This window comes from Pinus tabuliformis, chromosome 2_2, assembly GCF_031772625.1.
Source record: "Pinus tabuliformis cultivar Carrire ecotype Pingquan chromosome 2_2, CPIR1, whole genome shotgun sequence".
In the NCBI taxonomy this organism is placed as follows: domain Eukaryota; kingdom Viridiplantae; phylum Streptophyta; class Pinopsida; order Pinales; family Pinaceae; genus Pinus; species Pinus tabuliformis.
In genome coordinates, this window is record NC_142300.1 from 59,175,907 (window position 1) to 59,202,367 (window position 26,461).

The window sequence follows — 26,461 nt, forward strand, 5'->3', positions numbered from 1 at the left end:
AATAGTATGATTCTATTTAGGGGCCTTCATGTTGTAGACTATAGCATTTCATTTTATTGCAACTTATATCTTATAATGTCTTTTTCAATTAATGCATTGAGTTTCATTATTTTGCAATTCTAGTGTTTTTCTTTACATGGTTAATGGCATCAAAGTTCACATATTTAAAGTTAGACATTAAGTCATAACAAGAATTGACCTAGTACAACATTTTAATTTGGTGTTTGTTAGAGCCTAAACCTCACACTTACAAAAAAATTCAACCTCCAGGCTACTTATTTTGTTATTTTGTTATGATGTTAAGAAATTTCACCATGTTTGCTTTATGCCCAATTTGTTTGTTTACCACCTCATTGGTGTTCTTGTCAACCATACTTATCATATAAATGCATGGGTATTTGTTTTCATTAGTTTGTTTCCTTACCTTGTTGATTAAAATTTGACGAGATCTTTGGCCTTGGATTAGAATTCTAAGACTTGTACTTCTCCTTAAATTTACTATTAATCTGTATGCACACCAACGATGTCGATTTTAGATACTTTAACTCCATTTAAATATACTAATGCATATATGACCCATACTCTAAGATCGAGAACTTTTTAAATTCCCAAATGTTTAGCTAAAAAAATATAATGCGAAGCTTTGAAAAAACAAAATATAAAACATTTATGAAATAAAATATATCTCATACATATAAATCTCAAATCTATGTGTGTTCAACCACTTCGAAATTTTCAAATTTGATCAACTTTATACACATGCACATGATCACAGTTTTAAACTTCAAATCCATTATCGTTACATATATTATGCGGCTAACATATTGAAATTTCGTGAATAGGAATGTCTATCCACTCTCTTTATGTAGAGAGTATATATGCTAAATTTCCGTGCCTAATATAAAGTTCATCGGGGAGATGAGAAAATAAATAAATTATAGTTGAAAATGGAATGGAGGGTGAGTTAGTCTTAAGCCATAATCAAATCTATTCAAACTGGCCAGGATTCCTCATGTCGTCCATGAGATAAAACATCACAGTATATCTGATGATTCATTGAGCGGAGCAAGAAGAAACGGCAGAATGATTAGTGCAATGCACTGCTACTCTTCGCTCAGACTGCTTACACCTTCATCCTCTTCCCCATTCCAACCAGGGGGCCGTGAGCGTGGGTGCTGTTATTCTCACTCTCCAGGGAAGACCACCATGTCAAGTGTTGGCGTCCCTGCTGCTTCTCTTAGGTGCGCTTCGAGAGCGGAGGACGATTACCACTCCACTCTCAAAGCTCTGCAGTCACGAGGTAGATTCCCCAGAAAGTCATTAGGCCAGGTATGAATGGTATTCAGTTCATGTTAAACTGCATTGAATGAAGTTTACCTCTTTTTTTTTTTTTTTCAGAAGAAAATAACACTGGATTTATATTAATGAATGAAGTTTACCTCATAAATTTGTTCATTCCAATGCGAAGGATTACTAAATTCACTGCAATGTCATGCTGTTGCATGTTAGGGTTCAAGAGAAATAAAGATAACAATCAAGAAATACACATTCAAACCATGTACACCATGACTATCTGGAAAACCCCAATTGGGGAAAAACCAACCAACAATAGATCTATTATTGTCCTTGGCTAAACCATAGCCAAGCCGGCCAACAACCTGAGCTTTCACCGCTCAACCATGGCTCACTACAATGGCCAGTACACAAGCCTTTTAAGGGCTTCAACTACATGTAATACCATGGGCTCAATACCATGAGTCACCAATACTAGGTGCCCAAAACCACAACTGTTAACCATAACTGTTGACATAACCTCAACTCCACCTTAGGGTCAAGTTTATCTAACAATCCCCCCTTTAAACTTGACTTTGGGTTTTCCTTGACCAAATCTAGCCAAATCTGCCAAGTGAGCCAGCAACCACTCACCTCCAGGCCCTACCCAGTCAATGTTAAGGTATTTGATAATCTCACACACTGTCCTAGTTCAGTATGCTTCATCATACCACCACATGCATCCCCATATCACCCAAGCGGACATTCAGACTTTACCAGTGATTTACTGGGGTACGCATGCCTTACCAGGTCTTACAGTCGTATACCCATTTACATGGAAATTTTCACCTTCAACAGAGATTTAGCAAACTCTTTATGCTCTTCTCATGCGTTCTCAGCCAGGTCACAGTTCCTCTGCGACTTCAAGGTCTTCAGCCTCTGCCTTGCCCTGGCGTTTGTTCTCAGCCAGGTCACAGTTCCTCTGCGACTTCAAAGGATCCAACCATCCCCCTGGAGGCCGAACTCTCGTTCCCCCCTTCGCACCGTCATGCTTCTTAAATCCAGCGACCCTGCACCCGTCTCCGTCAAGAACAGCAGCCTCTGCCTCAGAAACGCCAGCGGCCTACTGTTGCTCGAAGTCTCCGTGACTCCAAACAGCGTTCCATTCTCGCGAAAGACATGAATTTTCCCTCGGCTCCCGATGCCAAGAACGTACCGCATTTTGCCGATCTGGTGCACCTCCAGCCCGACCACGGCCCCTGGCGGATTATCGCCCTGGCTGCTCTTGGACAGCACACGCACATGCTCCATGACCAGGGCATGCCAATCGTCGCCTAGCGCCGTCGAGTGTTGCGTCGTCTGAGTCGTCTTCTCCCACACCCTGTGACGGAGCACGGTGCCGTCGGCGTGGCCCGTCACGAGCACCGTTTCGTTCTTCTCGAAGTTAAGATACGACAGCATGGCCGTCACAGGTTCCGTCAGTCGGATTTCCTCCGCCACGGCTACGTGAAGCCGATCCTTGCAATAAACCCCATCGTTGCCAGCCACGAAAGAAGGCATCACCGCCACGGCGTCTTCCATTTCCCGTCGCCTGCCACAGATCGACACCACGCCGTGCTCCGGGCATGGCTCGCCTCCGTCTCCTCCAACAGCGAAAACCAGCGACGGCAACGAACCGACAGCAACACTCTCATGGCACTCCGTTGCTTCTTCATGTCCACGGTCTGCAACATCGACGCCGTTGCCCACCTTAAGTCTCTTAACATTGATAACCCCGGTCGATGCGTTGGCAATGAGTTTGAACCGTCGGATCTCCATCCGCCGACGTCGTGCTGCTCGCGTTTCTCCGGGCATGGCTCGCCTCCGTCCAAGTCGATGACCTCGCGACAGGCGTGCTCCGGCTTCTGACCCTGGGCCGCCTCAGAGAACTCTTCGATGGAGGCCAGGATCACGCCGTTCGTTACGAGCCGACACCTCGTCATTTTCTTCGCCCATTTCTGAGCGCCGTCGCTTCTTGTCCGCCATGGCCATAACCTGCACCGTATCCACCAGGGGCACCAGAATTGTAACCCCCATCGCCATAAGGATACGCCGCCGCAGGTCCATTTCCATAACCAGGCACTCCGCTCGGACTCTGCCCACCGCTGCCAGCGCCCATTAGTCCCTTTGGGCCATAGCCGGCAGAATTCACCCCTGCACAGCCGGCGTGTGGGGGGCTGCAGCAGGCGCATTCCCATATCCAGCATTCCTCTTCTTCCCCGTGGTTTCTTTTCAGCCCACGACGCTTTGCTGGCGCTTCAGCTGCCTCCTCCATGGGCACTACCTCTGTGTTTCATTCTTCATTTTCTTCTTGCTTCTCATCGAACCAGGGCTTGGCAAAGTCTTCAGACTCCATTTTCTTCTTGCTCCTCATCGAACCATCACTCAACGAACACTGCTGGTTTGTGCAACGAGCTATTGCTTCAACCAACATCACTACTTCGTCGATGGGAACATTTCGAACAGCTAGCCAAGGCCCTTGCCAACCATAGCTCTGATACCACTTGTTAGGGTTCAAGAGAAATAAAGATAACAATCAAGAAATACACATTCAAACCATGTACACCATGACTATCTGGAAAACCCCAATTGGGGAAAAACCAACCAACAATAGATCTATTATTGTCCTTGGCTAAACCATAGCCAAGCCGGCCAACAACCTGAGCTTTCACCGCTCAACCATGGCTCACTACAATGGCCAGTACACAAGCCTTTTAAGGGCTTCAACTACATGTAATACCATGGGCTCAATACCATGAGTCACCAATACTAGGTGCCCAAAACCACAACTGTTAACCATAACTGTTGACATAACCTCAACTCCACCTTAGGGTCAAGTTTATCTAACAATTCTTCAGACTCCATTTTCTTCTTGCTCCTCATCGAACCATCACTCAACGAACACTGCTGGTTTGTGCAACGAGCTATTGCTTCAACCAACATCACTACTTCGTCGATGGGAACATTTCGAACAGCTAGCCAAGGCCCTTGCCAACCAATAGCTTTACCCCAAAAGGCCTCATTCCAATGGAGATATTTGTTCATCCTTATATACCCATGATCCTTCCCACTTCAATCACTTCTAATCAATGTGGGACATTGTTCGTATACCCAACAATCCTCCCCTCGAACAAAGGACCATCGAGCCTCCCCTCAAACCATCCACAGGATTCTCCCCTCTCTACCAACCAGGATTCTCCGCTCCAATGCGTTGGTGGCTCACGCCTTACATGGTAGCACCACCGGTCTCGAGAGCTTGCTCCATCCCAGGTCAACTCCTCTTCACCGTGTTGGTAGGCAAGACACGTCCATGAAGAATCCGGAGCACACCGCCTGTTTAACCGAGCTCATCCACAGGATTACGGGGGCTCACCATCTTTGTTTCGACATTCCGAGGATTCATCCACTTGGGTAACCTCGAACTTGGCTCCGATACCACTTGTTGGGTCTCAGGACACCACATATCTCCACAATGGTATGATATTGTCCAATTTGGGCCTAAGCCCTTATGGGTTTGTTTTTGGGCTTTACCCCAAAAGGCCTCATTCCAATGGAGATATTTGTTCATCCTTATATACCCATGATCCTTCCCACTTCAATCACTTCTAATCAATGTGGGACATTGTTCGTATACCCAACATTGCATACCCCATAAATTTAAATTGGGCACTTCTGAAATTTTGAAGAGGTTTATTTATCTCATGCATTGAGGAATGTGTCTACTACAACAACACAACACAACTACCTCCTTGTTTCTTTCATGTCAATTAAAATCAAGCATACAGTCGTAAGCTAGTTGTTATTGTTAGGTTGGAGATCTTGTGAACGTTTCCGTCAATTTGATGGAGCAGCATTTTCTCTAAGTTTGAAAGAAGCCATAAAGAACAAAATTGAGCACAAGATGTGATTTTTAGAGTCGTAGTTCAGTGGAAGTAGGTGGGAGTTTATTTTCACAGGCCAGGTTCGATTCCCAACACATCAGGGCTTGCTTGCACCCTCTTTCAATCCCAGAGCCACCCGGCCCGGAAAACTGAATTGATCCCACCCTGTCAAAACCAGCAAATTTAAGTGATCCCACTTTGCCAAAACAAGGGGAGTTTCTGGTAAAAAATAGAATATTACAGAAACACCAAATTTGGGTAGTTTGCATTATTGGTCCCATAGACCATTGGGACCAAGTCTCGCGGAAGTTAAAATATCATTCATTCAAATAAGAGAATTAGTGAGATTGACGACACAGGATTAACTTTCTGAACGGTTTGCCTGGCCTATTTGATTAAAATGTAAACTCTTGCTATTTATTCCTCATCTCTTGTATCTTATCTTCATCTGACACTGAAAATTTTATGCAGCTTTCATTATGTAACCAGAAAAACGATTTTCTATAAACGCTAACTGCTTATCTCTTCTATCTCGTATACGTGGGAATGAAGAATTTCATCTTCTGGGTTGAATTTATATTTTGAGTGCCCTAGCCTCACCCACAATTGGAGATTGTAGTAGATGTAGACCATGTCATTAAGATACTGGGACTCCAATCTATATGAAGATCATAAATTATAAATTAATAATTATAAAAATTATAATTATAATAATAATGAATTCAAAATTTTGATTTGAAATTTTTTAAATTGTTGCACTTCTTGGTGTGTATTTTTTCAAAGACACTCTAGTTACACTCGCATTTGCATGAGCTACATGTTTGACTTAGCACTCGAATGACAAGCTTTTGGAGATTGGGTGCTTTTGCACCATAGCTTGCTAACCGAATATCTACAACAAATAAGAGAAACATAAGAAAAAACATTGATATTTGAAAGTTGAAGCAAAATATGAAGAGACAATGAAGACAAAATGAAGCTTACTTAGCATTTTGGTCTTCCTATCCTAGAGAGCCATGTCAAAGCCAAATGTGCCACCTGCCATCCTATATATGTCTGCTTCTTTAAAAATCTCTGCATGTTCTTGCGGAGATGGCACTGTCCTCTAAACACAAGTGAGGAATCCATCCATCACCTTAGCATCAAATCTAGGGTTAGTGTTACTAATGAAGGCCTTCAAATAATCACCTAGGGTCAGGGTTACTAATGGAATTTTATGGCTGAAAATGATACATAAACAACAAATAAGGATGATGTCAGCCCTAAAAGGAAGGATTAACCATGCACAATGTTAGATTTTGCTTTTATGTGATTTATCGATGCAATTCCTAATTTATGAACCATAAAGATCAACACAAATTCACTTTTTATGCAGAATTTTAACCCCCTTGCCGCTTACCTTAGACATCTAGGAAGGGATAAAGGAGAAGAATTTAATTAATTTAAAATGTGATCAACACATTTTGATATTAGTGCCTTCACCTAAACGGGCTTAATGGAGTCTTCTAGGGCTAAAATTTCCATAATGGAGTAAGGGGGGATGACTAGGGCAACCACTTTTAAAACCTTAACTTTTTTCCTTCTAAGGGGAGAAATTAAATATAAGGAATGCACAATCCGAGTTTCCTTATAGGTTTCAAGAGAACAATTTTGCATAATATAATGAAGCAAGATTTCAAAATAGAATTAGCATTTAGTCATGGCACAAAATAGAAACCCTAATAATACAATATGCAAAATATAGAAGATAAAGTATGAAACTTACATAATTCTCCAAGAAACACTTCTCTCAATCCTAGGAAAACATTCTACACACAAAATTCATCTCCAAGAGAAAATCACACCACAGAAAGATCATATCTTGCCTAAGTAGCGAAAAAGCACTAACTCACACTCTTTGTCGGAGAAGAGTGATAAAATGTGTGATGAGGAAATGAAATAAGGAGAGCCTCTATTTATATGAGGCTTACCACCCTTATGTTTCCAAAAATACAAGTAAAATCCCTCATTACAAGTTTACTTTGATTGTTCCACAAGTGTGAGGTTACAAGCCAACCTTAATAACTCCAAAACATAACAAATAATGCCAAAGGAGCCCACACATGTGGGAGAAAAGCCTCCTCCACTACGACATGATCCTCCAAAGGAGCTCAAAATTCCATAAAAAAGTGACAAATTGACCAATGAGTGCTCCATACTCCGAAGGTAGCTCAAAGTCCATAGGTATGCCTCCCAAGTACTTCCAAACCAAGATGTCATCACGGAGTGTCCTATGTCACCCTCTAAAAGGAAAGAGGGGTGATGTGGCACCAATATGCTCAAGTGTTGGGGTCAATTAGTGATGTACAATCCATCTCCTGTCATCTCGAGGATAACCATCGTCATCCGAGCTCTGAAACAAGCAACACTTGTCAAACAGTGTCAAGGCTAGCTTGGGGGTGTCCTGGGTCCATTTGGGCACATCATTAATCAATCCAGCTCCAAGCCGTAATGGCTCAACATTTCAGCACCTAGGGGTACCTTAAAGTGTCAAGTACCATGTGGAACCATCATATAGACCAACAGTTTGCTCTAGGTGGGCAACGTTGCATCAACAAGGTCATATTTGCTCTTTGGAATGGGTAAAACGACCTCTGGAATGTTGTTGAATGAGTGTCAATCATCTCTCCAAAGGCCTCTATTGTTGTGACAATACCACATGGCAAAATCCTCTCAAGATCAAGTGAAATCATTAATCATTAGGGACAATAACCATACTTGCATCATAGTGGACCATGCATAATGTTAGGGGTACAAAAATACTTCACACAAAGCTCACCTTCAAATGTCTAACTAGATAAAGTCTTGTAAGCATGTTATCTCTTTATGTTAGGGATGATGGTTAGAAGGATAACCCTATTAGGTGTTTTCAACCCCCATGGGGAAGTAACATGTCCCAAGTTAACTCATCAATTCATAGGTGTGTGTGAGAATGGTGGTTGCGGAGTGGGAAATACTTCACGACAAGGTGCCATAGCCATGTGACCAGCTAATGGAGGTTGAACATCCCGAGTCTATAGATGTAAGGAGGGGGCAATCGTGGAGCCATGAGTTACCCCTTTCCCTGGTTTGCTTTTTCCACCCCTCTAGTGCACCTTTTACTTTTTTATGATTTATCTTTATTTGGGTGCATAGTTTAGGAGCTCAAGCTTGCTTTTGAAAATTTCCATTACCGCTTAAGGATGAGCCAATTTATTGCTCATCAGGGTTGAGACAATATAAGAGCTCCTTTTATAGATGAAGCATCGTGTGCTTGAGGAATTGAGTGATGGCTAATGAGGGGGGTAGAGCTCATGCTAGGTTTTTTCCCATGTGCTAAAAAAATATCCCAACCATCTTTTGCATTTTATCATTTTTATTTCATTATAGCTTTCTTATAGTTGCATCAACCTCCATGGAAATTTTTTCCAGGCCCAGACTCAAGAATGAGGATGAAAGGTTAATCCCAATGACCAGTGACCACTAACCCTAATAATGGATATGGATAAGGGGAAAGATGGAAAGTGGTAAGTATGGAATAATCATGGACATGCTACTTCAATTAGAGCCTCCCCAATAGTGCCCTTCTTAAAACGCTAAATCCTTAAAGGAGGTCCCATTGGACTAGAGTCAAAGGCTAACCTCCCAGGTGAAGTGGGGGAACAAGATTACAACCAAGATTAGTCAATCATCCAGTTTGCGCCTTGATCCATATTAGTATGCCGTTAACACTAAGTGAAAGCACTTGATTGCAAAATGGTTAAAGTACCTATTGATGGATGATCCACTTTCCTTCGAGAAGGAATGCCAGATGGGAGAGAGAAATTTGACTGGTGCAAGAAGTGGAGGACCCTGACATCATGTTATGTGTTGATAATATAGGGTTGCTAGTCAATTGGTTGTCCAAGGAGGAGAAAAAATTTCTCCTACGGGTTACCCACTTTTTAGTGGGTAACATCGAGCTCCAACTTGGGAACATGTGCTCACCATAGAGTGCATGATCCATTTGCTCAAATGAGGAGTGCATGAGAACTCCAACAATCCCTGGGACTTTGTAGACCTGTTACCTGTACTCTCACAACAACTTCCTGATAGCAACTAAGTCGGGTGCTAATCACCACCCTTGCAATATAGGACAAAATAATACTAAAAATTAAATGTTAACTAACATAATGCATGATATCTAACTACCATGCATACACAAGAATGCAAGAGTAAAAAATGCAAAGCAACTATCTATCCTAACCTATGATAGCATACAATACATCAACTAAGTATAGTTATACAACCAATGAAGCCGACATTCAATTAAATCAATATCACATCTCTTATCTCTATGATTAATCATGAGATAGAACAAGGAAACATCAAAATTAGTTATTTCATAATATTCAAATGTCAGATCAACCATAAGGGTGGGAAGATAAATCAACCATAAATAATCCTTTCTACTATGATAAGGGAAAGAGGATGAAAAGGGAAGAGAAATTTTTTCATGCATTCTTGGATCCTCTATTGCAGCTTGATTATGGAGTAATCGATGATCAATTTTAAACATTCTTGCCCAATAGCTATCTCAGGCATGCAACTCTCATTGACGTCACTAGGGGCATGCTATGTGTGGCATGAGGAGAGAGAAGGCTGGAGGAAAAGGCCTCAATAAATGGCTGCTCATCACAAAAATCAGATTCAAAAGGGGCAACCAAAGTTGACTTATCACACTCAAACTCCACGTGATTTGAATGTCACTGAGGAACGATATCAGGAGGAAGTGAAAATGGTTTAAACAAATCAATAATCGTATCTTGCTGATCATCATATGAAGTGCAAGGTTGGACAAAATCATCATTAGCATCAATATCAATGTCATAAATTGGGTCCACATCAAAATGATGATCACTCACATCCCACTTCCCCTCTTCCACATGTAGAAAAGCATCAACGTTATTCTCTAGGAGATTAATGGGATCATCCTTTTCAAGGGCTTCACAAGGTGTATCATCAAACTCAATATCCATGAAAAGCATGGAGCTTGCCTCAACTTCATGTGGCAAGGCATCATTTTCAGTAGGACTTTATTTATGAACTCTAGATTCCTTTCTTGGAATATAATATTCATTAAGATCTCCTTCAATATGTTCCTCTTGATGATCCAAAAGGGTTTCTTCCTCTTGCTCATGGTAGTCTTCTTCATTAGATTCCTTGCAATATCCTCAAAGAACTCTATGAGATCTTCCCTTTCAAGGGTCATGATTAAGTCTTGAAAGTTGTCTTCATAGTTTTGAGATATCAATCATTGAAACTTGATAAATTCTTCAATTAAATTCCTTGGGAAGTGTAATGTTCCTTTTTCTGGTGTTCCTTATGACATGGTTAGGATGAACTTTTAGAGTTGGAGGCAGACAGTTCATAGGTGCAGATTGATGTCATCAGCGGGCCCAAGGGCTTTTGGAGGGCTTTTGGGGAGTTTCTATGAGGTTCAATGGCATTCACTTGGTATATTTTATCATCTGCGCAATTTGCCTTTCATTCCGGTGCATTTCAACAACTTTCAAAAAACAGAGTTATTATTGGGCCTGACTCAATTAATTATGCTTAAGGTGGCATTCCGGGAGGAATATCTGATATAACACCTTAGTGTAGTAGCTCGTTGGAACCGAAATGAGAACATCTACAGGATGGGATGGTTAGATGTGGGTTTCAGTGACCTGAGGAGACACGGTGGCCAATTTACTCTTTTCCCGCATTAAAAAGAATATTTTAATTGAAATAAATGAGGGAAAAGTGCTCCATGATTAAAATAATAATAAAATAGGAGGTTCTAGAGGGGTCCATCAGATCTATAAAAGAGGAGGAGGAGGCCATTGGAGGACATCTTGGATTTGATATTTCTTCTTGTATGAGAGGTTGGGAACTCGGTTCTCTACTTCCTTGGTAGCCCCAGGACGGAAACCCTTAGGTGATTTAGTGAGATTGGGCGAGCACCCATCTCCCCTTGGTGAATTCATCCAAAATTCACAGGAGAGCTTAGCAGTGGCAGTTCAGTTCAATTTTGGAGGCCAGTGCAATGCAACAGATTATCTTGGAGGCCAACGCTCATATCAACTATTTTGGTTGATTGGGCGAGCACCCATCTCCCCTTGGTGAATTCATCCAAAATTCATAGGAGAGCTTAGCAGTGGCAGTTTAGTTCAATTTTGGAGTCCGGTGCAATGCAACAGATTATCTTGGAGGCCAACGTTCATCACAGCTGTTTGTTGGAAAATACTGAGAGGGGGGGTGGGTGAATCAGTTTTCCTTAGCAATTAGCACTTTTAAATCTTTTCAAAGCATTAGTTAATCTTCAATTATTACTAATGTTTATGCAGTAATAATAGTAAATAAAAGAACACAAGTTGCACAAAAATTTTAGGTGGAAAACCCCCTCCGGGTCAAAAACCATCGAATGCTTTTCTAATAAATTCTTTAATCTTCAGCCCCAACTGAAATGAAAGCAACAACTTCCTAGAATTCTAGAAAAGCATTCTTCTCCAGCTCCCACTGGAAGGACGCCCCAATGCCTTGGTTTCTTCAGTAATCAACTGAATGGATGCCCCAACACCCTAGACCAACCTACCACCCTGAAGTGTTCACAGGATCCAACCTGTAAGCGACTTCATGCACCTGCCTAGCACCTCCCTGCCACCCTATAATCACTGAAATGAGACAAGAGTGTGGATTCCCGTACTAGGGACAATGATTCACAATACAATATGATTTATAATGATTTTGACCGAACACCCAATCACACTATGATTTGCAACCCAACCATGACATCATCCCAACAAAGACTCCTATACCTCCTAACAATGCCTTTTCGATTCTAGGCAGATTGATTCTTCGACAATAATGACTCTTCCAATGATGACACTTTTACAAATGACTCTTTTACAACTTTACAATGATGACTCTTGGCCTTGACACTTCTTCACAATATGCAGATGGCTGTCATGTCTTCAAAGGATGTCTCGTTGACTCTTGGCCTTGATACTTCTTCACAATATGCAGATGGTTGTCATGTCTTCAAAGGATGTCCTGCTACAATGCCTCCTTTGATTTGATACTTCAGCTCTTGAATTCTTGCTTGAAGTTTTACTTGAATCTTCTTCTACTTGCATGCAAAATTTGCCCGACGAAACCAATCCCAAACAAAACAAAATACCCTTCAACTTACCTCTGCCTGCAAAACACATGTAAGTGCATAATAATGAATAAATACAAATTAAAATTACAATGCGTACCTGAAGTGTGCTTATCACTTTTGTTGTTGACTTGTTGCAGCAGTAGAAAAAGACTCCCACTCTTGATATAGGCCTGGACTCTATGCAAGACTATATCCAAAACTGACCTAAAGATATATACAATAAAAACTGATGACAAACCCTAGACTTGTGATGGACCAAGTTCTAAGTACAACAACAGAGACCATTCCATCAACTATGACAAGACAAGTAACATGAACATACAACATCATATAGATTTAGCAAACTTGGTGTAGCATCAAGAATATGTAGCATAAAATGTGTAGTATCAAGAATAGGACATCTGAAAAACTAATTGTGACATATAGAGACATAGAGATATAACCGAGACACTGTATATACTTACATTGTCATGCAAAAACATGTTGGAATTTCTAAGTCTGACACGTTAGAAACCCTTCGTGCACTTTACTGATTTATTCCTACCTACTTGTTTTGTTAATTAACAAGTTATTTACCATGTAAATACTGGAAATAAACACAAGTACATGCTCAACACATTACAGATCATCAACTGAAGGAATTAGAAGCAACCACACAAGTGACACCATTGTTTTTGGACTAATGTCCCCGAAAAAACCCAATGCGGGAAAGTTGGTGCAGCTATCTGAGGGTTTGATTTATTAAGCAGTTTCAGAATACAATCTGGGTGCCAAATCCGACTCAACCAACAGAGAAAAGTCTCGACAGTAGTACCTCTCTATTCAGAAGCAGATATTCCGGCTGAAACCTCGGATAAGCACTCCGATAACTCTACAGCTCTAATCTGCCCCACGAAACCCCAACGTCAACCTCTAGGGACTGTGTCAGCCTCTCTCTGGCCCAGCGTCACTCTGGCTTGGCCTGCGTCAGTCTTTGGAGGCACTGCGTCAGCCCTTTGACCCTCTGCATCACCTATGCTGCCCTCTGAGGCACTGCGCAGCTCCTAGCTACCTCTGCGTGAGCCCTGGCTAGCTCTGCGTGAACCCTTGGCTGCTTCTGCGTCCCTCTCTCTGGCTACTGCGCTGATCCTTCCGGTGCTATCTCTGCCTCTCTGCTTCTGTATTCACTACCCCTCAGCTGCAACTTTGATCACTCTCAACTTTCTTAGCAAACCCAACCCCAGAAAGTCGCAATCTTGATCTCTTGGCGTGTTCTCCAAGACCCTCAAGCCTCCTTTTATACTTTTCTCATTGACAAATCAACGGCCAAGTTTAAGTCCCTAATCAATGGCTAAGATTAGATCTGGCTTGATCCATGACTTTTGGACATTCTAACAGAGTTATAATTATTCACATTAATATTTTATTTTCCCTAAGTTTAGACTTAGGGACTCCATTAAAAATATTAATTATTTTAATATCTCCCAAACTGTTTAGAATCTTCCCAAACCCTTTCTGGGTATTGGAGATCTCATGTGCCTTAGCCTCTCCACCAATTTTCGTGGCTAGAGCACATCCGATGCTACCCCAAATCAACAAAACATATGTCAGAGATGATACTCAAAATTCAAATGTAAACACTAATCATACATACCTTGTTGTAGGAGACTTACCCTTGACTGTTGATGTGTGGTCCTTACTGCAGTGATCCTTGAATGCATGTTTTTTCTTGCCTTCTAGGAGCTCGATATTGAATCTATTGTATCTATGTAATTTCGGCTCTCCAGGGTCTGAAATTTTGTCTTGTGGTATCCCTCTGAGTCCTCTTTCCAACCCCACAGGTCTGATTAAGATTGGATTCTTCAAGAAAGAGTTATGCCCAATCTCCCACGATGACTTGATTATAGACTGGTTCAGTAGAGTGAACTTGTACGAAGTGCCACGTGTCACTGTTGTGACCTTAGGTCCTGAAAATGCTACTCAACAAACTATAGTCCGTCCTCTTTTTGTGACTATTTACGAAATTTGAATCCAATGCTCAGAGAGAAAGTTATGACGATTTTCCCAACGTCACCTGTTTGACATGGAATTCGGGAGCCTGCAAAAACCCTAACTTCCTCAGATCATATCTTCGAAAATATAGTGAACCAAGATCTAAAATTCAGTCATGAGGTTCATCAAGATTTCGGCTCAAATGGGTTTTAATTTCAGCTTTTGAAGCTTTGCAGAAAAAATGTTATAGTGAAAATGCCACGATGACCTGTTTTAAGCCACAAAATCCCTACAAGAGGAGGATATGAGGGTCATTATTTATATGAATGTCTTGAGTTGAGAGGGTCCTCAACAAGTGAACATTGGAGGGATTTTAGGAGCAAAAAAATATTATTAATTATTGACTATTCAATGACCACAACTAATTATGAGTGCCATGCCACAACCCCATAGGGTTTTAACCCACTAACTAGGGTTACTAACTTCAAACGCAAATAACTCTCAAACCGTGAAGAACTGGGAGGCATACCATATATCAACGGAAACATCTCGACGAGTAGAATCTATTGAGAAGATATTTGATGCAAAATAATATGAGTTGTTAAGTCAAAATGCCCTTGCAATATCGGGGTAGCCCCTGGTGCTGCTTGGGTTGACATCAATGACAACCACTGATCAACACTATTTTGGTTGTATGTGCATGTAACCCCAGTTTACTCGTTATAATAAAAGTTGAGAAATTTTCTGTTCATTATGTTATTGGATTGCAGTGCTCTATTTGTTTTATTTTACATGGCAATCTTTTGTTAATAAAATGTTGATTTTATAGTGAAATTTTGGGTTGAGTAAATTTCTGCAAATTTAGCAAAAATATCCTGTTTGGGACATTACAGTGGTATTAGAGTTGGTTTTCCTACCAGCCTGAGGTTTTATTGCAGAATGAAGATTTGTGGTGCCGAAGAGAAGCATATCTATCAGAGTAATGCAAGTTTGCATGTTGAAGGTTTTATTTAGAGGCCAAGTTTGAGTTGTACGAATAGGAGTGCAAGCCTGAATCCAATGACTTGATCTCAAATTCTCAATAACCTATCAGGGCCCATCACTGTCTCAAAGGTAGTTTTGTTGATCGGGAGACCAACTTATTGCATAAGCAGATCAGGCCAAAAACTGATTCGTGTGAGCCAAACGTATTGTCAATCAGAATAATTGCCTCTTATAATGCAATGAACGTATCAAACTGAGGGACACATTACCTTGGTACATATTGTCAAATTCTTTTGGCCATTATCGCTCCACGCATAACTGTTGAGTACCCAGATCGATGGCCTTTCAGGGTCAAAGTAAACTGAGTGACCGAATTGCACTGGGAGCGTGGGCATCATCGTTGTAGAACCAGATCAGTTGATTACTGAAGAATCATTGCACCCCAGGCCGAGTAGATATATGGAATCAAATTACGTGCATGGTGGTCGTTTATGCACATAGGGATGAAGGTGTCCAGTCTAATTATGGACATAAAGAAGGAGATATGAGCACTGTGTTGAGCCGTAACAATGTTCAAAGCTGCTCGCAAATCATGGAGCCGATCAACTGTGGGAACAATCACTGGTTGTGTGACCACTACGTGGACTACAGAGGTGCCAGGAGAGCGATTGGGCTGATTGTGGTAGTTGTCAGCGAGGACCCGACAAGCGCTGATCTGTATAGATACGAAGCGTTGTATGCCAATTGGGTAGTATGAACCAGTGTGGAATGTGATCTGGCCAACACCAGTGTGCAGCACTGATCTGAAGAATCGATGGTGAGAATTTCCAAATACGTGTGTGAGAGCATTGCCAAAGAAATTTGAAGTGGATCCCCTGTTGCATAGTAATCAAGACAGATCAAGAGCAATTGGCACTCTTCGTATAAGGCGATGGAAGATCGAGTCAACCTTTGTATAATCGTGTCTGTGTAAGTACCAACGAGGGAACCAAATTCCACCACGTCAGGCTCGGGAACCAAATTGCCAAATCAAAGTGGTCGCTGCTAATTAGTTGCGTGGATTCGAGGGAATTGTGCGTTGATGACATGAAGTATGGAACGTGAAACAACGTGACGCTTTGTAAGCAATCAACGATGGTGTCAGCATCGTATTATGACAGAGTTAATAGCGACAAAAGAGAGTTATTAATCGCACGACTACAATATATATATATATATATATATATATATATATATATATATATAAAGAGCTAAAATTTCATGGGCCGAGACTAAGTCTGAAGGGCCGACTCTACAACAACCAAATTCAAGGCGTATCGCTGAAGAAATCATGGCATTAACTCCCATTACATCGCAGGTCTCGAAGGTGTCGATGGCTTTTATCAAGCGTCAAATTGGAGTTTATTGCTGTTGTCATATTATCACTACCGGTAATGGTTGTTAGGTGTGATTGGAGTTCTGGCGTATTGGTAGAGTAATGCGTACAACTAGTGAAGGAGAGGAAAAATCTTCAATAGCTCAAGTCATTTTTATCTCACGGTGACATTAGCGGGCATCTAAATCAAAGCGACAACTTCAATTCCCACACTTGGGTTCATCCAGGCACGTGTGAACATCGAATTCAATCTCATTTCCTCTCTATTATTGAATTTAAGTATTGCCTATGCATAAACCTAATCAGTTCACTAGTACTGAGTGTATTGTTATAATTACCCAACATTGAGTCAGAGTTCGTGTTCATTGATGCCATGTAACACTGTGGAGGGACCCTTGTATATGCTGCAGCTGAGTTGCTGAACTTATTGGCTGAGATTATGTTACTTGTAAAACTGTGTTACTTGACTAAGTGATAGGAGTTCAGTGGGCTGCTAAGTACTGTGTATTGAAAGTAGGGTTGCCACCTAGGAAACCGGATTCGTCCTAAACCCCCTGCGAATCCCGAATCCGGCGAATCCGACACGATTCGGTCCGGATTTGTGTCCAAATCACAGGACACGTCGTGTCCATTTCGGACACGTCGTGTCCGAGGGCGTGTCGCGATTTTCAGGGGCGTGTCGCGATTTTAGGACACGTGTCCGGTTTCCAGGACTCGCTAAGCTCAGCGCGGGTATGAAAAGGGCGTGTTTGCTCATTAATATTTTCATTTGGTAAGTGATTTGTGCTGTTGTAGCAAGGAGTAGAGCATTTTGGCAGCTTCATAATCAAGTCTAGGCCCTAGTATTGATATGCTATTCATGGTAATGTTAAATTCTTAAAGTAAAAGTGACATTCTCCTTAATCTTCATTTTCATCCTTTTACTTAAATTTTTAACATTACCATGAAATGACTCAGGATGTTTGAGAGTGGTTCCGACCTCATTGGATTTCATATGGAGAAAGTAGAATTTTAGATTTCATTCAAAATCCAACAGACTTATCAGTTTTTCAGGATTTTAGGATTGGGGGATTGCAATGTTTACATTGAATTTTTTCATGTATTAGGGTATGGAACTCGTATTTAATCAAGAGCACCAAACCAAGAGCTTCTGAATATGTCGCTCTCGCTCCCCGCTCCCAAGTAACATTGTTCCTGATGATATGGGTCTGGACACCATTGTTGAGTTGGCATTGGCCAACATGGATCTCAATGATCCAGTGCTAGAGCCTGTTAGATTTGATGACTTAGAGGGGTCAGCCTCCATACCAGCAGATGCAAAGGCGACTATGGATACAGGGGAGGAGGAGGATGTAGAGGAGAGCAGTGGGGACCATGATGATGGGGACAGTGATGCTGATTGATGCCTTGAGGCTTGGATACCTGTAGTTGTTTTATATTTTCTATTTCTATTTGCCATTGGCATTGCACCAACACTACCTATGTAACACATTTTGATTTGATGACTTAATGAGAAAACTACAGTTGTCAGTGTGTTTATCTTACTATCTTGTAGTTGTAAGTTGTCTTTCAGTTATGAATTATGAATCATGATTTAAATTTTTAATAGATTTATCATTTATGTGACCAGTACCACTGACATTTATTTGAATTTTGTATGTACTATGCATGCTAATAGCTATAGATGAAGATCTATGTTTGAAATCAATAAATTTGTATCATTAATTAAAATTTGTGTAAGAAATATGATAATATCTAATTTTTAATATATATATATATATATATATATTTTTAAATATTATATATATATATATATTTTTTTTTAAATATTATATATATATATATATTTTAATAAAATAATATATAACGTGTCCTAACGTGTCCTGTTCCGGGGGGTCAGCGTGTCCCGAATCCGACACCACGAATCCTGAATCCTACGTGTCCCGAATCCCCGTGTCAGGTGACTTAGGTTGCCACATATAAATTGCCATGTTTTGAAAGTTTGTAATGTTTCTGTTGAGTTGCCAATCAAGCAAGTTGGATTTAAGAGGGGGTGGTCTTCGAGTCATTCCAGGTGTAATCTATTCAGTAGCATTGTACACTGTGTTCATGAAATTTCCAGTCCGGCTCAATCGCAAAATTGCAAGTTAAGCCTTGTAACACTGGTCATAAGTTGTTATGCTGGTGTTGTAAGCAAAGTCAAAGTATTGTCATAGTTAGGAAGGTTGTCTCAAGCTGTCTGAATGAGAAAATGGTTAGTTTGCCATCTATGGAGTCAAAATAATGGCTGAGTTGAGTATAAGACAACCTTGTATTCTAACTTGTGTATGTCAATACTAGTTGTGATCCGGGTTTAAACAGGAACGCAACAAATTACAGATATAACCATAAATACAAAGATGCAGTAGAAATAACACTTCATTTCATTAATATCAAACACTGAAATATGCTTACAAATAGAATGGAAATAAGACTAGCTCGGGCGATGGTAGCTTATCTCTGAGAAGAGATGTGGCGGCTACATGCCTCTGAACTGTGTTACAATGAGGCTTAAAGGCCTATTTATTGTTGAGAAACAATGGAAAACCTTAAACATCCAAAAACTTAACCCTAGGAGATGAAGCGCCAAACTATGGGCCCCGTTTGGGTAAATTGGTACATCAACTTCTCGGGGTCGTAACTTTGGCATACGATCTCTGTTTGATGCGCACAATACCTCGTTAGAAAGATCTATCCGAGGACTACAACTTTTGAGTGACCAACATTGGTCAATGACTCATGTTGGTTCAATTTTCCCAAAAAACGTCGTTTAGGGCCTCAAAATGGCTCCAGAAGTTCAAGACTCGAAAAATTGCCAAAAATAGTAAATTGTGCTACAAATAAGGAAACTGAAAAACTGAAAGAAACAATGGTGGGGGTCCAAGTGGAATAGGCGGGTGGCCACCAATATCCACCTGGATCATTCCTCCCCCCTTAGGAAGCAATGGTCCCCATTGCATTGAGTTCCTCCATGAGATGAGGAAACTTCTGCTGAACTTGGTCCCTGGTGAGCCACTTGCCCTGGTGAAGGAGTTGGCCTGCTTTGACAACTCGATATAGTTGGATCCTTTGCTGTCGGGTGTTCTTGATCTGCGTGTCCATGATCCGATCAGTTGTGGCTTGTTCCATGCAATCTGGATTTAACTCTGTAGGTGTGAGCTATTCTGCAATGTCTGATGTGTCTAGCAATGGTGGGAAGTATGGTCGAAGGCGGTCCACATTGAACACTGGGTGCAGGCCAAGGAATGGGGGAATGCTGAGCTCAAATGCATTGTCTCCCACAGCCTTGGTAATGGTGTAAGGACCATATCAGAGTGGTCTGAGTTTTCGATAGGCTCCGGTAAGGCGTTCCTTTTGCAAATGCAACTAGATTTTGTCGCCCACCTGAAACTTGTGTGGCACCCGATGTTGATCATGTCGCTGCTTGTACTTGGCATTTGATTTCTCCAGAATGTCGTGGACCTGCTGGTGGATATGTTGGATGTGCTCAATGAAGTTGTTTGCCTTATCGGTTTCGGACTGGACATGAGCCGAATTTGCCTGAGTAGCTGCAAATGGCATGGCCACATCAATGGGACATAGTGGCTGGAATCCCAAGCCCACCTGAAAAGGGCTGTGGCCAGTTGAGCTGTGGAGAGCCCGGTTATAGCTGTGCTGGACATAGGGGAGGCTCTCATCCCATGTGCGTGGATGCTTTGAGTTGTACATGCACAAAATGTGTACGATCATCCTGTTGACGACCTTTGTCTGGCCATCAGTTTGGGGATGGAAAGCTGTGGACTTAGTGAGCTTGGTGTCCAACATCGACCAGAGACTAGACCAAAATGTACTGAGGAACCTGCTGTCTCGATCTGAGATGATAGACTGTGGGATCCCAAAGTGTACCCACACTCGTTCAAAGAAGAGTTTAGCAGTGGCTTCTGCTATGATATTCTTCTTGCAGGCCGCCATAATGGCCATCTTCGAGAATCTGTCAACGACCACAAAAACACAGTTGTTGCCATGCTTAGTAGAAGGAAGGCCCGACATGTAATCCATGGAGATGGATTCCCAAGGTCGACTAGGGGTAGGCAGCGGAGTATAGAGGCCTTACATCTTGATGGTCGGTTTGGCAATGGCGCAGACAGTGTAGGATCTGATGTACTTCCCGACATCCTGTCGAAGATTTAGCCAATAGATACTTCTGCAGTACTGCCACCGTTTTCTCGACCCCAAAATGCCCAGCGGCCCGATTGTAGTGTGCTTCCTAAATCATCTTAGCATGCTTGCTTGAAGGAACACAAAGGTGTCCAAGGTGGCATAATAGGGCCTCTTGGAGGTGAACATTTGGAACTTGCTGACCCTCCAAGAGCGTTTGGTATGTGTGGTCGAATTCTGGGTCGCTTTTGTAGAGAAGTGGCCATTAGAAGTCTCGTGCCCACAAGAGTTGAGTACGGTGGTTAACGCCATGATTGGTGGTCGACTGAGGCAATTTGCAACATTATTGGTGCTGCCTTTCTTATACTTGATATTCAAATGGAACTGTTGCAGGTATGTGGACCACTTTTGATGGCGATCATTCAGCAACTTCCCTTGCGTCTGTATGAACTGCAAGGGCTGGTGGTCTGTGTGGATGATCGTTTCCTTCCCCAAAATGTAATGCTTCCATGTCGACAGGCCTGCACAATGGAATACATCTCTTTGTCATAAGTGGGATACTTCCGGAGTGTGTCTGAAAGTGTCTCACTGTGATATGCCACTGGATGCCCCTGTTGAGTAAGGATTGCCTCTGTGCAGAGCAGAGGCGATGTTTCAACTCTGTGAATGCCTTCTGTTGAGATTCAGACCAAAAGAATTTTGCTTTCGCTCCTCCCTTGGTGACTTGACTCAAGGGCCAAGTGATATGAGAGAATCCCAACACGAACCTGCGGCAGAAATTGGCAAGACCTAGAAAGCTGCGGAGCTCTGTTAGAGTGGTTGGAGTTGGCCAATCCTGAATGACTTGGATCTTGGATGGATCCACATGCACCCCCCGTTCATCAATAATGTATCCCAGATACTGAACCTGGGTCATGCTAAAAGTTCATTTCTCTAAATTGGCACATAGCGTGTGTTGCCGCAGTGTTTGGAGAACCTTTTGGATGTGGTGGAGGTGTTCTTCCCAACTTTGGCTGAAGATCAGGATGTCATCCAAGTATACCACTACAAATGAGTTGGTGAATGGTTGCAAGATGTCATCCATCAGCCTCATGAAGGTTGCAGGAGCATTCATCAACCCGAAATGCATAACCAACCATTCGAAAAGGCCCTCCTTGGCTTTGAAGGCAGTGTTCCACACATTGAAGGGTTCGATTGGTACTTGGTGATATCCTCATTTCAAGTTGATATTGCTGAGATATTTTGCTCCCTTCAGTTGGTTCAAAAGGTCATCAATCTGTGTGATCGGGTATCTATTCCGGATAGTGATATTGTTCAGCACCCGATAGTCAATATAGAGTCTCCAAATGCCATCCTTCTTCTGTACCAACACGATCGGGCTCCCACAGGGCGATGAACTCGGCCGGATGTGACCTTTTTGCAGTAGCTCCTGAATCTGCCTCTTGATTTCGTCGTTCTCCAGAACGGAGTGCCGATAGATTGGTCCATTGGGCAGCGGCACACCTGGGGTTAGATCGATGGAGTGCTTGACCTGACAGTGCAGAGGCACCCCTGCGGGGGAGGTGAAGATGTCCTCGTACTCCTCCACGACCTTGTCCATCTGTTGTTGTCGTGCGGAGGGGCCTTGTCTGGAGGTTGTGGCCACCGTCTTCTTCTTTCCTTGAGGGCGTATCATTAGGAAAACAAATTTCCTGGTTTTGGAAATGAGCTTACTGCATTGTTTTGCAGTAACCAAAGAGATGGCGGTAGGCGGTGCTACCTCCAGTATCCTATACAACTTATTTCCCAAAGTAACAATAACAACACAAGGCCTTGACTCATACACAACATGTCGCTTCCATAAGTATGGTTGGCCTAATAATACATCACAAACATCAAGGGGAGCAACGTCACATAATACCTCATCTGTGAAGGGCTTGATGCTGTATGGAAGACGACACTGCTGGCTCACGTGAAGATCTCGTCCTTGGTGAAGCCACCCGATGGTGTACGGTTGTGGATGTGCTGTGGTTGGTAAGCCCAACCGCTTCATGACCTCTGTTGAAATGATGTTCTTTTGGCTCCCGCTATCGACAATGAACTGTAGCGGGGAACCCTTTACCCTCACCTGGGAGTGGAAGAGGCACTCCTCCTCCTTTGGATCTTCGGGTGCCTCCTTCTGGATCTTTGTGGTGGCAACAGTGGCGTTGTGCTCCGCATCGATAATTTGCGTCCCTTTGTCATTCCCCTTGTCAGGTTCTGACTCAGAGTCGGAACATGCATCTGATTTCGAAGCCTTTAGCTCGGCCACCAATGATTGTTTGGCCCGACACTCACTTGTGTTGTGAGTGGAGCTCTTATGGAACTCACACCACTTTCCCGTGTCCTTCTTCGGCTTCGCGGTGTTTTTATTTGCTTGCGGCTTTGGCGGGTTGTCCTGGGCCGCCCCACCTTGGCTTTGTCCTTTGTTCTATGGTTTGGGGGCACCTTTCCCTTGCTTCAGATTCGCAGATCCAAAGTATCGCTTCTTCTGTTTAAACTTTTGCTTGATCTTGATGGCATATCGGTATTCTGTGCCGAGCGAGGAGATGTCCAGGAACTCCATCTTGTCCTGGATGTACCTGTGTAAGCAACCGCGGTACTTTAGAACCAAATGCTTCTCAGAATCCTTGATACCCTACTTCGTGTGAAGGGTATGAAAAACATTGGTAAACTCTGACACATCTTGGTCCCTTCCTTGTCGTAGCGTTGTCCACTTTATGTATTTATCTTCATAGCTCACGACAAGGTAGTACTACTCCTTGATGGCATCTCGGAACGAGTTCCAAGTGGGCGCGGCTGAAAACAATGAGTTCGTACTTTCATCCCTCTGCTCACAGTAGGTTTCCCACCAGTCCTCGACGTGGAGGGCTGCTTTGAGAAGTGCAAAATGTTGATTTGGGGTAGCATCGGATGTGCTCTAGCCACGAAATTTGGTGGAGAGGTTGGGGCACATGAGATCTCCAATACCCAGAAGGGTTTGGGCAGATTCTAAACAGATCAGGGGATATTAAAATAATTAATATTTTTAATGGAGTCCCTAAGTCTAAACTTAGGGAAAATAAAATATTAATGTGTATTAATATATGAATCTGTGTTAGAATGGTCCAAAAGACATGGATCAAGCCAAATCTAATCTTACCCGTTGATTAGGGATTTAATCTCGGCCGTTGATATGTCGACAGGAAAAGTATAAGAGGAGGCTTGAGGGTCACTTGGAGAATACACTAGAGTGATCAGTCATTCTATTCTCTAGAGCGGGGTTTGCTAAGAGAGATAGAATCAGTGATCAGTTGTAGCGAGAGGCAGTGAGTACGAGGCAAAGAGGCAGGGACAGTGCCGAGAGACCAGCGCAGAAGCAGAGAAAGCCAGACGCAGAGTCAGAGGGAGCCACACAGAGGCAGCAGAGATTGTGTAGAGCCAGAAGGGGCCTACGTCATCCACGCAGAGGCTGTAGGAGTGACGCAGAGAGACAAAGAGGCTGCACAGAGCCTCAGTAGGCTGACGCAGAGGGTTTCAAGCTGATGCAGAGGCCAGCAAGGCTAACGCTGGGCTTCAGATTGTGCTGGAGAGGGATTTCGTGGAGCAGGCTTTCTGAATACCTGTTTCTGAAGAGAGGTATTGCTACTAGATTTTTTATCTCTGTTGGGTTAACCAGTTTGGCACAGGGTGTACTCAGAAAAGAGCTGCTTAATAATAAAACCCTCAGATAGCTGCACCAGTTTTCCCGCATTGGGTTTTTCCGGGGACATTAGTCCAAAAATAACGGTGTCATTTGTGTGCTTGTTTCTGTTTCCTTCAATTGATGATCTGTAATGTGTTGAGCATGCACTTATATTTATTTTCAGTATTTACATGGTAAATAACTTGTTAATTAATAAAACAAGTAGGTAGGAATAAATCAGTAAAGTGCATGGAGGGTTTCTAACTGTTAGACTTAGAAACTTCAACACAAAAGTGATCTTTTCCCGGCTGGAAAAATCATGAACGGAAAAATATCCTTCTAGCAGATTTAACCATTTATCTACAGCGTCTGCATCTATCTGACCCTCAAATATGGGAATGTCAAAGTTAACTTGTACCTTAAAGGGTGTGGCACTTCCAAAGTAGCTGCCAGAAGTAGATGCATCGCCCTTGGGTAGCCGCTGAAGGATTTGAGCAAAGTTGTCCATCGTGTTCCTTTATCACTCGAGTGCTTCTTCGAGCAAGATTTTGATAGGATCTCTTGCCCCCTCGTCTTTCTTTTCATTCGCCATGGGAGGCCGTCGAGATTTGCGAGGTTGGTCTTGCAAAAGTTCGACCAGTTCAAAGCCCTAACTCCTTGTATCCCGACCTCGTTGGGGACATGCAAAGAAAAACCGAGAAAGAGCAGACCGCTCTGATACCACTGATCCAGATTTAAATAGGAACGCAACAAATTACAGATATAACCATAAATACAAAGATGCAATAGAAATAACATTTCATTTCATTAATATGAAATATTGAAATATGCTTACAAACAAAATGGAAATAAGACTAGCTCGGGCGATGGTAGTTTATCTCTGAGAAGAGATGCGGCATCTATATGCCTCTGGATTGTGCTACAATGAGGCTCAAAGGCCTATTTATTGTTGAGAAACAATGGAAAACCCTAAACGTGCAAAAACCTAACCCTAGGAGATGAAGCGCCAAACTATGGGCCTCGTTTGGGTAAATTGGTACATCAACTTCCCGGGGTTGTAACTTTGGCATACAATCTCCGTTTGATGCGCACAATACCTTGTTAGAAAGATGTATCTGAGGACTACAACTTTTGAGTGACCAACATTGGTCTATGTTCCGTGCTGGTCCTAGTTTTCCCAAAAAACGTCGTTTAGGGCCTCAAAACGGCTTCGGAAGTTCAGGACTCGAAAAACTGCCAAAAATAGTAAATTGTGCTACAAATAAGGAAACTGAAAAATTGAAAGAAACAATGGTGGGGGTCTAAGTTGAATAGGCGGGTGGCCACCAATATCCACCTGGATCAAGTTGTTAGCTGTTGTTGAGTGTTGGGGTATGATGGGAAACTTTGTCAGTGAAGGTCATGGATAAAATAACCTGATGTACTTGTCATTATCCAGCTAAAACATGGATCAAACCTTCCTAAACTCCCTTAATAAATTATCAGCAACAAACATTAGACCCTTCTCAAAGGAGATTTATGTCATTCTTCAGAGAGAACAACCAAAAGATGTGCAGAAGGGGGAGGAAATAAGACACAAGATTTTTTCTCTTGGGACAAATTTGAAGCACATGAGGGTCACATGGAAAGTTCTCTTCAAATTTGATGAACTAGATGCCCTCCTTTCCAATTGAGCTAGTTAGAAGGGAAGAAACTAATTTGGGCTCTAAAACCAGCTATGCTTGCTCTCATACAACACAAGTTCTTGGAGGAACCTTGTGAAGGGGTTAGACTTCCAGTTGCATCTTATCTCAGTAATCATGAGACTAACCGCCCTTATAGCTCCTTACAATGATGATGTTACGATGAGAGTTTTCAGATTGATAGTAGAGACTTTCCAG

The 26,461-nt window shown here is 42.3% G+C and overlaps 1 protein-coding gene across 3 annotated transcripts in view; it reads left to right on the forward strand.

Moving 5' to 3' along the window:
- The first annotated feature begins 897 nt into the window (after positions 1-897).
- PFC1 (Ribosomal RNA adenine dimethylase family protein) overlaps positions 898-26,461 on the forward strand; it is a 403,194-nt gene continuing 377,630 nt past the window's right edge. For 2 of the 3 annotated variants that reach the window (XM_089406245.1, XM_089406246.1), the window contains exon 1: positions 901-1,329. In XM_089406245.1, the coding sequence (XP_089262371.1) occupies positions 1,084-1,329 (246 nt within the window). In that variant the 5' untranslated portion in view covers positions 901-1,083. Of the gene's footprint in view, positions 1,330-26,461 lie in introns of all 3 variants that reach the window. The other variant, XM_089406247.1, reaches the window with a different exon arrangement.